The 14,866-nt window shown below is 37.6% G+C and overlaps 2 protein-coding genes across 2 annotated transcripts in view; one reads left to right on the top strand and one right to left on the bottom strand.

Annotated features, from left to right (window-relative positions):
• The first annotated feature begins 89 nt into the window (after window positions 1–89).
• Window positions 90–14,357, top strand: LOC139934873 (lysosomal acid glucosylceramidase-like). Its single transcript, XM_071929289.1, has 11 exons — window positions 90–235; window positions 5,371–5,490; window positions 5,807–5,989; window positions 6,452–6,607; window positions 7,281–7,414; window positions 8,323–8,495; window positions 9,133–9,370; window positions 9,700–9,924; window positions 10,443–10,606; window positions 11,436–11,552; window positions 12,588–14,357. Exons 2-11 carry the CDS (start codon window positions 5,427–5,429, stop codon window positions 12,688–12,690), a joined length of 1,557 nt encoding a protein of 518 aa, XP_071785390.1. The 5' UTR covers window positions 90–235; window positions 5,371–5,426; the 3' UTR covers window positions 12,691–14,357.
• The window catches only part of LOC139934883 (craniofacial development protein 1-like), a 28,034-nt gene continuing 13,648 nt past the window's right edge, over window positions 481–14,866 (bottom strand). The window contains exons 5-7 of the mRNA XM_071929304.1: window positions 3,518–3,634; window positions 2,817–2,975; window positions 481–2,091 (exon numbers count right to left, since the gene is read on the bottom strand). Coding sequence (XP_071785405.1) covers window positions 2,001–2,091; window positions 2,817–2,975; window positions 3,518–3,634 — 367 coding nt within the window. The 3' untranslated portion in view covers window positions 481–2,000. The remainder of the gene's footprint in view (window positions 2,092–2,816; window positions 2,976–3,517; window positions 3,635–14,866) is intronic.

Below are 14,866 nucleotides of genomic sequence, written 5' to 3'. Positions count from 1 at the left end.
ATATGACGTATTAAAGGTTACGTAAGGTTGATGCTCAGATCCAGGACCCGATTTCATCAAGCCGTTCAGTGGGCCCAATTGAATCTCTGCTAACCGCCGAATTCAGTGCTTACGATCACCATTCCAGTCTGCTTGCACGGCCAGGCTCCGAATTTCTGTGCTAGCAAAATACAAGGAACAGGGCAAATTCCTTTTCTAAGCAAGAACTTGGTGTGATACCAGTGTCACAGTAACGGTAAATGTACGGTTTAGCTGATAACTTTGTTTTGCAAAGTTGCAAGAGTTGTCGGTGTTTTTGTGGTTTTTTGGTCAATAATATATTCAAAATGGTTGAAAGCACTAAATTAGGAGTATGTTGGTCAATTAAGAAAAATAACTGTTGCCATTAACCACATATTGTTCTTGCAAAAAAAAGGTCAAATAAGTCTTACATTCAGGACCAGAAAACAAACTTAACACATCATAAAAAGGAAGTTTGATCCAAATTCAATTTATTTGATCCAACTTATACTCCTTAAATATACACAGTAACAACCAAAATCAGACATCTGGGAGTGAACAACAGTATGGAAATTAATTACTGAAAGCTTGACACAAAAAATACTCTCAGAAGACGTTTTTGTACATTTATGTTGGTCTCAGACACAAAGACATAATCTTTGCATTAACTTGAAAAAAAAAATTCAAACCTTTAAAGCCATTGGACACTTTCGGAACAGAAAAAAAATCTCACAGATTTACAAATAACTTACAGGGTTTACAGAAGGTAATGGTGAAAGACTTCTCTTGAAATATTATTCCATGAAATGCTTTTCTTTTTGAGAAAACATTAAAACGATTTATTTTAAACACATGTCATGACACGGCAAAACTTCGGGAACAAGGGTGGGTTTTCCCGTTATTTTCTCCCGACTCAGATGACAGGTTTGTTATTATATAGAAGTTGTGATAACTAGGTGTGGGTCTTGGACAAAACTGTTTCCGAAAGTGTCAAATGGCTTTAAGATAAGAAATACTCCTTTTTGTAGAGTAGTTCTTGTTTCAGAAATTCATAAACCAGCTACATTTTATCACCTAAGCCCAATTTCGTAGAGCTGCTTAAGTACAACAAGTAGCCAAGCATGACAAATATCTGCTAACCATAATAAGGTCACCAGCCAAACTAACATGACACAAGTACAGTTTGTGACTGGTATCCTGCTCATTTCTGCTTAGCAGACAATGGTTAAGCAATATTTTCTGCCTCAGCAATTCTATCAAATTGAGCCCTTTTCCTATCAGTGTCACCATGATTTATTTTGAGCATTTTCTGAGGTTGTTACAGCTTTTTAAAAATAGCTAAATAAAACTGCAAAGAATTTTCTCATTAATTTCTTCTGGTCTTAACATAACAAATAAACAGTTACACGTTGTAAAGAAGTATTTGTACAAAGGATGACAAAAAAATTTAAAAAAAGTCAACAAAAATTATTCTACATGATTCATTTCATACTTCATTGTCAATACTACTGTACAAAACAAAATTGATGTTTTACTAAAAACAGACCAAAGAATTCCTAACAAAAGACATTGTCCACTTGATCCCTGCATTGTTAAAAGCATTTGACACTATTGATAATTACACAAAATAATTGTTAGCATAAAAACATGCTTGGTAACCAGCAATGGAGAACTGGTGATAGTATAAAATATTGTGAGAAACGGCTCCCTCTGAAGTAAAGTAGTTTCTGAGAAAGAGGGAACTTCTCACTCAAATAGTAAGACTTCAGCTGAGGCCTTTCACCATGTATCTGAAAGCATACAAGGTAATGCAACATGGGTGTTTTTATTTTATTTTTATTTTGCAAATTCGATGACGACTTGAGCCAAAATATTCACAAATTTGTTATTTGATGCATATGTTGGGATAATTAAGTGAGAATACTGGTCTTTGACAATTGCCAAACACGTCCAGTGGCTTTACGTCCAGTGCCACACTTAGTTCCAGATGATTGGGCATGTCACCTCTTAGCTTGTCCCATTCGCATATCTCGTTCTTTCTCATACTGACGCTGGTCTGCCTGTGCCAAAAACTTCTGTTTCTCGACATACCTTGATAAACAAATAGACAAACAAGTAGTTAGTTTGTGATAGGCAGTTGAAGAAGAAAATAAACTATGAGCGCAAAGCATGAAAGCTTGCAAGCGCCAAGCAGGAAAGCTTGCAAGCAGCGCCAAGTGTGAAGGCGTGAAAGCTTGCAAGCGCAAAAGCTTGCGGGTACAAACAAAGCCTGCTACCATAAAAGTTGCTTGAACAATCATGAAGAGGTAACCAAGTGTAACATAAAAAGTGACGGGAAAATATATTTGATTTTTGGGGGTTGAACAACGAAATAACTGTTTGATCATAAATTTTCTGGAGCTTGTAAATGTCCACAGATTTACATCAAACTCACACAGTTTGACAGTAATGATGGTAGAAAGCTTTTACTCATTTCTCAAAAAACTACAGCACCTCAGCAAGTTATACTTTAAGGGAAGCCTTCGACCGTCATTTTCTTCAAACCATGTAATAAGTTTAATGTGTTTTGTGTTTACAAAAAGAACCCAAATCCTTTAATGAGACAGTTCAGCATTGGACATAGTCACCAGTCTGAAGAAGCTCTAAGTTTATTGACGAGTGTAATGTAACTAATTTACATTATTAACTATTTTTGGATTTGTAAAAATGCACCTTTTGCTTGAGATTAAATCAACAATCCAGATGAACATATTTAATGGTAAGAATCCATACTGCCGGTCTTAACCTTTGACCTATTTGATTAATCCTATACTCACCCATCCTTGCCCTTGTTGTGTATCTTCAAGTCATCTGCAATTCCTTCCTTTGTCTTGAAACTATTCCAGTCAATTTTAGACTTCTCTAAGACGCTAATCTTAGCTTTCTTGTTAATCAGCCCCAACACATTCCCTAAACCTCCGGCGGGTCTCTTAGCACTGTAATGAAAATGACATTAAATTAATGCTCCAACGATGAACTCATAATCAAATTTAAAATATTAACAATTTGGATGCTATCCAGTAACATAGTTACCCATCCTAGAAGGCATAAATACCCTCCTCGACAGGGCCCAGTTTTATAGAAACTGGGCCCTGTTGTCTTGTTTGGATCCAATTTTAAAGGGTTTTGATACCCTTTTTAGATCAATGAATCCCTACTCACTGTGAATGAAGATATGTATTTACCTGTAGTTTCAGCTTCATCAGTGAAGAGATAAGTGAAAGTACCGGAGCAATGTTTTCAAGAGAGTCGTGTGAATCCGTTCTCACTGAGAAGAAAGTTATTTTGGTAATTTTTTTTACACTAATTTCTCAAAAACTACAGCAACTCAGCAAGTAGTATTATAGGGAAAGCTTTTTCCACCATCGTTATTTTGAAGCCGTGTAATGTAAATGTGTGGACGTTTGTGTTTTGAGTGGACGTTTGTGTTTTGTATAATAAAAAAAGGTACCCAAACCATTATAAACTGCTGACTTACCCAAATGGCGGCATCTTTGAGGCAGAGTTAGCTCCTACAGTTGTCTTAGCAGACGCTGGTTTGGGATCCAAGAGCATCTTAGCCTCCTTCGAACCAGCAGCAACTTCTTCAGTTACTCTATTGTATTAAAGAATAAGGATAAAACATGTCCAATTTAACAGAAGTTACCCTTACACCAGTGAGTATGATGCACTATTGAGATGTTAAACTTGCATCGGGATAAAGAATGTGGGGATAAAGATTGTAAATTTTGGTTTTACCCATTACACTGATGTGTGTTAGCACTGTATACTCAGTACTTTCCCCCGAGTTCTGTGAACAAAATATAAGGCATATTACTTGGGTGGCATTCAGACCCACGACCATGAGCAGTGTCATACCAAACAAGCACCATGTAGTCGACGTTCGTTATAAAAAGCACTGTTATAAACAGGCTCTGCTAATAAAGAGTACACTCTGATGTCTAAAATCTCATTTCTGCTTTATTTTTTATATATTTTTTTTTTAACAATGTTCCTGTTTTAAAGAGGTTCTGCTTACAAAGGGTACATTCTGAATTCCCGAATCTCATTTCTGCTTTGTGTTTCTTTGTTTTGCTGTCCTCTTAAAAAACAATGTTCCTGTTATGAAGAAGCTCCTAGGCCAGTCCTCTTGAAAAGATGGATTTAAAAAATAAAATAAAAACTTTTTGTTTTCTCTTTTTTTTTTTTTTGACAAATATTTAAAAATAACAAATAGTACCAAAAAAAAGGATGCGGCCCCAAAAAAGGATGTGGCCGGGGACAATCAACTGTTTTGTTGTTATTTGGCCTTCGTTGTCTTGATCCTGGAGAGACAGGCACCAATCTGAAACCCTTGACCCTTGATCAAGTGCAAGCGATTAATATGAAACAGGTTTGTGGGTCATCACGAGGTTGACCCACTAAAGCCAGTCCGTCAGCCCCCCCCCCCCCCCCCGCCTCCAGGTGTTATCACCCATGTCAGAGTCCCCCAAATGAGATCAACAACAACAAAAACACAAATGAATGGTTCTATGTATAAGCAGCAAAAAAAAGAGTATGTACTTAAAGTGTAAATGCTGCACAAAACACAGTATAGTCTGAAATGTTTTTGCTATGTATGCTAAACTGCTGGATAAAATGGCTCCCTCCTTATTTGTTCAGTCAAACGCAAACTTGAACACTTAGATGTACATAATACAATAATACTCTATTCACTAATGCTGGTACATGGATCTCAAAATAGTCAACCACAGCACTTCATAACTGATTTGTTCGCTTAGAGACACCCAATCAGATATGATAAAACGTTGGATACACAAGAACTGCATCATTGGTTTTTATTAATTATGCCCCTAGAACATTACAAGAGGTGCTGGTATACCTGATGGCTTAACTACATGGTTAATTTCACCACTGTTTTCTATCATGACAGAGAAAACTGGTATAGGTTTCGTCTTTGAGGCATTGCATGATGAGGTATCGATGTATACTTTCGTTTGCAGTAACACCATGTGTACTTGCTGGGTAGATTATGTTCTTTTGAGAACTTGTCTTGCCATATATTCTACTTCTGCAGAGTAGATTTTCAGAATTTGGGAGACTTCTCAGTTCTAAAAAGAACTATCCTGCTTGTTAACTACTACCTGAGCGGAAGGTAGAAAATCGGGCGGGCTACTTTCACCTTGTGGATTGAGGGGAACTTCTTGTTATTAGTTCCATTACTGCGGAGTAAGTTCTTAATTGGTCTCAACTTCGCCTTCGCTAGCTTGCTCTAGTCATCGTCAGGGTCAGGAGACTGAATTGATCACAAAAAAACTGTCTTGATCACAAAGTTGTCATTAATCTCTTCAGGTTTGGTGCGGGGGAAGCTGTTACTTCGTGATTTTTTTCACAATAATTGTTCCAGTATGCTGTTGTATTTTTCCATTTGGATGATCTTGAATGTTGCTGTCATCCCCTACTGCGATGGAGGTAAATATTTATTTACTTTATTTATTTATTTATTTATTTTAGGTGGTAAATCATTCTTAATTGAGCAAATCAATATAAACAATACATCAATATAGGCAGAGGATAAAGAGAGTACACTTAAGCCCAGGGGTGGATTTCACAAAGAGTTAGGACTAGTCTTATCTCGAGTTAGGACCAGTTACTCGTCCTAACTTATGTTTTAAGATAAACCAAGTGAAAAGACTGGTCTTTGACAATTATCAATAGTGTCCAGAGTCTTTAATTCTTGGAAGGTATAACCTTACTCTCCCTTTAATGATTTGTTGTCTTCCTGTAGCGAGTAAACCTTGCCAACGCAGAGATTTTCCTGAAGCAACATCCTTTGTGTGTGAATGTTCGGCCAGTTATTGCGACACCATTGAGAGAGACGCCAAGCCTCGCTCTGGACAGTATGTGGTCTACACCTCAAGCAAAGATGGCGACCGCTTTCAACGACAACTTTTAATGCTAGAAAACGAAGGTTAGAGTAGTGACCTACAGGCCGGTACCCTTTGTTTTTGAAAGGGCAAGAGCACCAAGGCACTTTCTCCTTGGTAAAGGGCACCCTATGAGGAAATTGTAAATGTCTTCTGGAGCATTTCAAGGGCACCAAGGCAATGACACGGGGGCATGGAGGCAATCGCCTTTACACTGCACGTTTGGTTTACCAGAAACATGTTCAAATATTAACTCTTCACATATATTCAAACAATATTTAAAAAATTTACTTTTCAGAGCTTCCTGGGTAAGAATTTTTCTTTGAAAATTATGTTAGCAGAATGAAAACTTAAAAATTGAAAGACAAACAAAAATCTCATTTGTCTTTCTATGTCAAGAAAAATCAGTTGAAATCAAGGGTATCAAAAACTGTCTAAAAACATAACTTTTAAAATTTACAACAATAGCTAAGAAATTACTCTTCATTTTGTTTGTTTATTTCCAGCTAAACACGACCATCATTTGACGATAGATGACTCTGTTCATTACCAGGAGATCTTAGGCTTTGGGGGCTCCTTCACAGACTCAGCCACCATGAATATCCTTAATCTCTCAGATGGAGCGACAGAAAACCTTCTTAAATCCTACTTCTCTACAGAAGGTAAGTGTCTACTTCGTGGCAGGACTTGAAAAAACCTGTATTTCTTAATTCATCATTATCAATATGTTATTACTAAATGTAAAGGCACGAGGTGAATTTCACAAAGAGTTAGGACTAGTCTTATCTTGAGTTAGCACCAGTTACTTGTCCTAACTTAGGACTATCCATGCAATTTGTATATCTCCTAGGACTAGTCCTAAGTTAGGACTAGTCCTAACTCTTTGTGAAATCGACCCCTGGACACTGTTGCATCATTTTTTTCTAAGGGCAAGGGCACCAAGCCATTTTCTCCTTGGTTAAGGGCAACCTGTGAGGAAATTGCAAATTTTTACTGGAGCATTTCAAGGGCACCAGGGCAATGACCAGGGAGCATGGAGGCAATCGCCTTTGTTGCCTCCGTAAAATATCACGGCTGGTGTCAGCCATTCTATTGCTCCTAGACTAAGAAATAAATAAAACAAATAACTGTTGACAATTCTAAAAAAACAATTCAACGCAATGTTGTTTTTAAACTTCCTCAACTTTTTTTAAATAGACTACAGTAGAGTACAGACCATTATTTATTTTTGCACTTTCAAGAAATAAGTTTGACAATTAAGTGTTGACAATTCTGCAACCAAAAAATAGCGTATTGTTGTTTTTTTAATTACAATCTCTTGAACTCTTTTCAAAGGACTGGAGTACAGCGCTGGACGTGTACCTATCGCAAGCTGTGATTTCTCTAGTAGTACGTATTCATATGCTGACACCCCTGGAGATTATGACCTCAGTGAATTCGAATTAGCATATCAGGATATCCACTATAAGGTATGAACGTAGACTTCAGTTTGCTGGTCCTCATTTAAAGGCAGTGGACACTATTGGTAATTACTCACAATAATTATCGGCATAAAACCTCACTTGGTAACAAGTAATGAGGAGAGGTTTATAGTATAAAACATTGTAAGAAACGGCTCCCTCTGAAGTGATGTAGTTTTCGAGAAAGAAGTAGTTTTCCACGAATTTGATTTTGAGACCTCAAGTTTAGAATTTGAGGTCTCGAAATCACACAAAGCATCTGAAAGCACACAACTTCGTGTGACAAGGGTGTTTTTTCTTTCATAGTTATCTAGCAACTCCGATGACCAATCGAGCTAAAATTTTCACAGATTTGTTATTTAATGCATATGTTGAGATACACCAAGTGAGAAGACTGGATTTTGACAATTACCAATAGTGTCCAGGGTCTTTAATCATTATTATACAACTATTAAAGTGGCTTCTTATAAAGCGCTCATATCCGTCACTCAGTGACACTCGAGGCACTTCAACATTCAGTGTTTTTCCTGCCAGATCTGTGAAAATGTCCACTCAATTTGTCATCAAAGTTGCAAGGGAACAATGAAAGAAAAAATACCCTTGTCGCACAAATGTTTGTGCTTTCAGATGCCAAAAAGGCTGTAGATCTGATGAAGTCTTTTAGTATTTGAGTGAGAAACTACCTCTTCCTCAACAACTTTGTTACTTCAGAGGGACCCATTTTTCACAATGTGTTCAACAGCTCTCCATTGCTTGTTACCAAGTAATTTTTTATGCTACAATTAATTTGACTAATTACTAAAAGTACAACACTGACAAAACACATCTCACTATATTCTGATGAACCTCTTAAAAAGCAAAATGGAAGAATCATTATAACCAAAGTTCATGTTTTGACTGGGTTTCTTAAAATGCAGATTCCAGTGATACGAGCAGCTCTAGACATGAGTCCAAGAGAGCTTAAGCTGATTGCTAGTCCATGGTCCGCACCAGCTTGGATGAAAACCAACGGCAAAATGGCAGGTGGAGGATCCTTGATTGGCCAACCAGGAGGACAAGTTTATCAAACATGGGCTCTATACTTTGTCAAGTAAGTTGACTTCATGCATAATTCATGACCTAAGTGTGAGACTTTACTCTGATTGGACAGCGATTTGTTAACTGTAACTTGTAACCTGACTTCATGCATAATTCATAATGTAAATGAGAGACTTTTCTTTGATTGGACAGCCATTTGTCAACAACAGTAAGTAGACTTTATGCATAATTCATGATCTAACTGTGAGACTTTTCTCTGATTTGACAGCCATTTGTCAACAACAGTAAGTAGACTTTATGCATAATTCATGATCTAACTGTGAGACTTTTCTCTGATTGGACAGCCAACTATAAACTGTAAGTGTACTTCATGCATAATTCATAATCTAATTGTGAGACCTTTCCCTGATTGGACAGCCATTTGTCAACAACAGTAAGTTGACTTCATGCATAATTCAAATGTTTCTGATTGGACAGTAAACTGTCAATCCCACATTTTACACTGATGTTAGACAGACTCGTCTACAAACCATTGTTTTAAATCCTGAAAGTATTTAACCTTGGGCTGTAATGTTTCTTGGAGCACACAGTTGATTCTCAAAAAATACAAAAATAACTCCTAAAAAATATCAAGAAAAACCTTTTAGTAAAACTTACAAAAAGTTCTCCATGTATTTTGTTTTCAACAGGTTTCTAATTGAGTACGAGAAGCTTAGGGTGTCCATTTGGGGAATGACCATCCAGAACGAGCCGTCGGCCGGTTTGATTCCAATCTACCCATGGCAGAGTATGGCAATGCCTCCAGAAATCATGAGAGATTTCGTCAAGCTGGATCTGGGTCCCAAGTTACGTGAATACAGCTACAGTCATGTTAAGCTGATTACTCATGATGATAATGTACCATCATTACTTGTTGGTTCTCAATTGGTAAGACTTCAACTCAGGGCCTAGTCTTGGGCACTATCTCATACTCCTAATGATCATAAAGTAATGTGAAAACCCGACGGAGGGCCCACTTTTCTTATTGAACTTATTTCATCGAACGATGAATAAACTCAGGCTAGCGGGCGATACATGGGTGGGTGGTTCAAAACGATATAAGAGATGATTTTACATGGTGTTACCACAAACCTTCTCTACTATACATTGTATTTCCACCGCACAAAGGTCAAATCCTACTTAAACTATTCAATAAAATAAATAAATGTTTTCAAACCGAATTTATGTTTGCTTCCTTTATACTTCATTACCAACAGATTTACAATGACGAAGAAGCTGCCAGTTACCTGTCAGGTGCGGCAGTTCATTGGTACAAGAACCGCGGCCCTGACAGCTACAACACCCTGACAGACACCCATCTAGAATTCCCAGATAAATTCATCGTAGCTACAGAGGCCTGTGAAGGGGCAGACCTTTTCGCAGAACCGGTGATGCTAGGTTCTTGGGAACGAGGTGAACGATACAGCTATGATATCATTCAGGTACAGACTACTTCCTTCAAACTAAACCATCTTAAGCCATGTTCCCACTGGACTTTCCTTCCGCTGCCACGCGGAAAGTTACAGTGACTGGCTTTGAGGTAATGCTACTGTGCGTTCCCACCTTGAGTTATATTCCCCGATGTTTGCATAGCATTTTTCTGCTTGGTAGTGTGATAGGTTTACAGCATGGAGCTGTTCCTCATTTTGACGAGTGAAAAAGCTGACAAACTTAGTGAAATGACAAGCAAGCTGATCCTGCTGGCCAGGCACTCAAAAAGATTAGGGCAGGCCTCTAAAATAACCCATGGCACCCACAGCAATTGCCCTGTGCTTTTGCTGTGGTGCCCTGTGCAATGTTCTTGTACAAATTTAAATCTATATTGTCCTCGTAGAGGTGCCCCCTACAAGTGGAAAATTGCTGTGCCCCTTCAAGAGTGAAGGACAAGGCCTGTGAGGGCAAACCCAGTTATTGCCAAGTCTATCAAAGAATATAGATTTTATATTTTTCTCCTCATCAGGACCTGAACCACTGGGTAACGGGCTGGTTGGATTGGAACCTGGCTCTAGACATGAATGGAGGACCAAACTGGGCCAATAATCAAGTAGATAGTCCCATCATAGTGGATGCTGAGAGAGACGTCTTCTATAAACAACCCATGTTTTATCACTTGGGACACTTCAGGTAAAAGCGAGTTATGATGTGGATAGCCAATGTTTTCTCGGGTCAAGTAATTGCTGGATGCGATTGCGGTCCAAATGCAGCACAACCAAAAAAATGCAGTGTAGTCTGGCACCATGTATACTGGTAATTGCATAGAGTTATATATAAGAACTAGAGGGCGCACTGGCCTATATATGCGCTCCGGCATGCGCGCAGGCGGCCATTTTCTAAGTTGACAAAACTGGCATCCCACAGCGTGTGTTTGTGCGACCATTTTTTAAGTTGAACAAAACAGCAACGCAAAGCGTTCAATAAACACAACTCCAACGTGTGTTTCATATTCAACGCGCGTACATAATGGCGCCTGCCTGTCTCCTTGCGGTCCCGTCGCTTTTGTGCAAGAAGTATCACCCGTGCACCCTCTAGCTCTTATATATATCTCTATGAGTAATTGTCAAAAACCAATATTCTCACTTGATGTATTCCATCATATGCATAAAACAACAAAATATGTGAAAAATTTGGCTCAATTGGTTATTGAAGTTGCAAGGGAATAATGAAAGAAAAAACACAATTGTCATGATTGTTGCACAAATTTGTGTGCTTTCAGATGAATAATAATAACTTCAGCTTATGTCTTTTAATATTTGAAAGAGAGATTACCTCTTTTTCAAAAACTACATTACTTCAGAGGGAGCCGTTTCTCACATTGTTTTATATTATCAACAGCTCTCCATTGCTTGTTACCAAGTAAGTTTTTATGCTAAGAATTATTTTGAGTCATTACCAATAGTGTCCACTGCTTTCAATGAAAACTTTTAAACAATATTGTTGGATTTTGTTTTTACAGTAAGTTTGTTCCTCCAGGCTCAGTTCGTATTAGTTTAGAAGCGAGTGAGATTTCACCTTTACTGAGTATAGCATTCAAGACGCCTGACGACTCTAAAGTTGCTGTCATTTTAAACGAGTAAGTAAAACTCAAACTCAATATAGGTTTGATGTCCAATTATACCTTTGGTATAAATGTAAACACAATAAAATTAACATGTAAAAGTTTAATTCAAAAAGGTTCTTGAATATTTTGAAACAAAGGTGGAGAAATATGGTAACTCTAAAACAGAGTTGTTTGAGTTGCAACGTGAATCAAGATGGTTCCTTGTTCTTTTATTCACCTCTGAACTTTAACCTTTGAATAATAAACTTGTATGACAACTAGTCAATAGAGGGCGCTATACAGATGCTACAGGTTGGTCACGTTTTTGAGATACATGTTTCACCAAAAATCCAGAGCAAATGTGTCCACGACGGAAGAATAATACATACAAAAAAGCATGTGATAGGAATACATGATCTGAGAAATGTATCTGACAATAACACTTCTCAGATTCAAACTTATTTCGTTGTACATCACCACATTACTTCAAAGTGAAAAGTTTCGCAAAATTCTTTGTACTATTGAAACTTGAAAGCTACTGTATGTTTCTAACTATAGCAATGTTTTAATTGGCATTAATTTAAAGAGTAATCACCAAGCGTAAACCTTCACTTTCAGCTTTAGAATTCCATTGTTTTAAAGGCAGTGGACACTATTGGTAATAACTCAAAATAATTGTTAGTATAAAAACTTACTTGTTAACAAGCAATAGAGAGCTTTTGATAGACTAATACATTGTGAGAAACGGCTCCCTCTGAAGTAACATAGTTTTTGAGAAAGAAGTAATTTTTGATTTTTGAGACCTCAGAATTAGATTTTGAGGTTTCGAAACCAAGCATCTGACAAACACACAACTTCGTGTGGCAAGGGTGTTTTTTCTTCCATATTAGCTCTCAACTTCGACGACCAATTGAGTTAAAATTTTCACAGGTTTGTTATTTTATGATACACCAAGTAAGAAGACTGGTCTTTGACACTTACCAACAGTGTCCACTGTCTTTAAATGTCTAATATATTTTTGGGGAATTTTTCTAACCAAGCTTTGTTTGTGTGTGTTTTGTTTTGCAGACTGGACCAAGAAGTCAAGGTTACCCTGCAGGACACAGACCTAGGAGAGTTGTATATCAATGCCCATGTACCTCCTCGATCAATTCAAACTTATATCTGGTGAAGGGGATTAAATAATCACTTGAGTAGAAATTCCATGGAAAGGTAGTTAATACCCATTTTAGACAGGCACTCCAGAGTCGCGCCGGAGCAAATTTATAGTTAAGTCACATGAAAAAATTGATGTCTCAAACAGTTGTGAGCGACTGGACGTGCTAGAAGTCGAACACCGACTGTTGCAGTCGAAAGAGCGACTGTAGCAGTCATTCGTAACGACTCTGGAGCGCCTTGGTTTCAGGCGTCAATCTTGACATGAGCCAATGTAAAAGTTATGTTCGCCTGTCTGAAACTAAAATTTATTTGGGTCGACCTAGAGTTGCTCCTAATCAATTTGGTTCGGCGTGACTCTGGCGCGCCGGTCTGAAACGGGTGTAAGTTGTTTTTCGGTGAACTACCCAGGCCTGGAATTTCACCTTTAAAAGGGCAAGACCTTTTCCATGTTGTAAAGGGCACTTCAATTGAAAAATCTTTAAGTCAGTGGGGCACTTTTTGAAGGGGTGACAAGGCCAAGACCAGGGGCAACGGAGGCTGTGCCCTGTGCCCGTGTAATTCTAGGCATGACTTCAACTTATGTATTTTTTCCTTGATCTTAATATTCGTTTAATTCCAGGCCTGACTCTAGCTTACATGTATTGTTTTTCCTTGATTTCCTTTATTTATTCATTTATCTGTAAGTTATTGTCAGGGCCATTAATTAGGGAGTAACAGTTTGATGACCCAGTGCATGGTATGACAAGGTTGGCGGTGGCCAGCAACCTGGTCATTACAACATGGTGAAGACTGGGTCCTCACACTGTTATTCCAATTAAAAAATATATTTTAAACCTTTATTCATTTTAATGTGTGTAATAGCACATACGGGTATACTTTTACAGTGTATTTTCTTGTAAATTATATATTTTCTTGTTCAGCGCATTATATTAGAGTTTGTCCTATATAAATGAATAAATTATTAACGATGAAAACAATATATTTTAATCATGTTTAAGAACTTACGGGTTTAATGATTCTGCCAAAAATCAGTACTGTTCTTGCAAATATAATCATAATTTTGCGGATTGGATAACTACCAAAAATCAATGTTGATAATGTTTCAATACGGATTAATTGATACAGCCGGAGAGCAGTACAGTTCTTGCATTGATTTCACTGATTGGACTATTACAGGAAATCGATTTGCTAAGATTAACTTTTATTTTTGAAAACTCAGTTTGGCTAAATTTTGCATTTGTGACAAAATGCTCAGGGTTTTAGGATCATGTAATTATTTATAGTATTAAATTGGAATAAAAGGCTGCTCAAGCCACTCTGTACAAACGGAGTGTCTGTACTTGTCACTTGTGGTAATAAATAAAAGTTCGGCAAGTTTTTAGATGTTCCCCCAATTCTTAATAAAAATTGTGTATTGCAATCTCCATCACTTGACAGATGTTCAATATTATCATCCATGATGGAGTTGCTCACTTCAAGTGATGTTACAGTTTACTGGGCTTATACAAAAGAATGTTGTCAGATCTCTTGGTTGTGTGCGATGACTTTGCACAACTCATACAAATTGCTGTTTAAACAAATAGCCGTACACGTAAGTTGGTAAATGATAGCGCCAATTGGTTATTGTGTATAGAATAATACACTATTGTCTTTTGAACCCTGTTTATCCATATGACTAACGGCAGTGGATATTATTTGTAACTTCTCAAAATAATTATAAGCATAAAAACCAACTTGGTTACGAGGAATCAATGGGGAGCTGTTGATAGTGTAAAACATTGTGAGAAACGACTCCCTGGAAAAACGTCACTTTCCCCGTTGAGTTTGATTTCAAGACCTCAGATTTAGAATTTGAGGTCTCGAAATCAAGCATCTGAAAGCACACAACTTCGTGTGACAAGGGTGTTTTTCTTTCATTATTATCTCACAACTTCGACATCCAATTGAGCTAAAATTTTCACAGGTTTGTTTTTGTATGCATATGTTGAGATACACCAAGTGAGAACACTGGTCTTTGTCAATTACCAATAGTGTCCAATGTGTTTAAAGGATGGGGCACAAAACACCTAAAAATACTACCAGCTTGATTTCGCACAATGGTCGAAAGGCATTCAGGGGAGGAAAAGGGAACGCTGTTTTCCCCTTTCTTGCCAAGTTCCTTATTAGGTCATTCAGCAAAAACAGCCAGG

The sequence above is a fragment of the Asterias amurensis genome, chromosome 3, assembly GCF_032118995.1.
Source record: "Asterias amurensis chromosome 3, ASM3211899v1".
NCBI lineage: Eukaryota > Metazoa > Echinodermata > Asteroidea > Forcipulatida > Asteriidae > Asterias > Asterias amurensis.
This window is presented reverse-complemented; position numbering and strand designations above follow the sequence as displayed.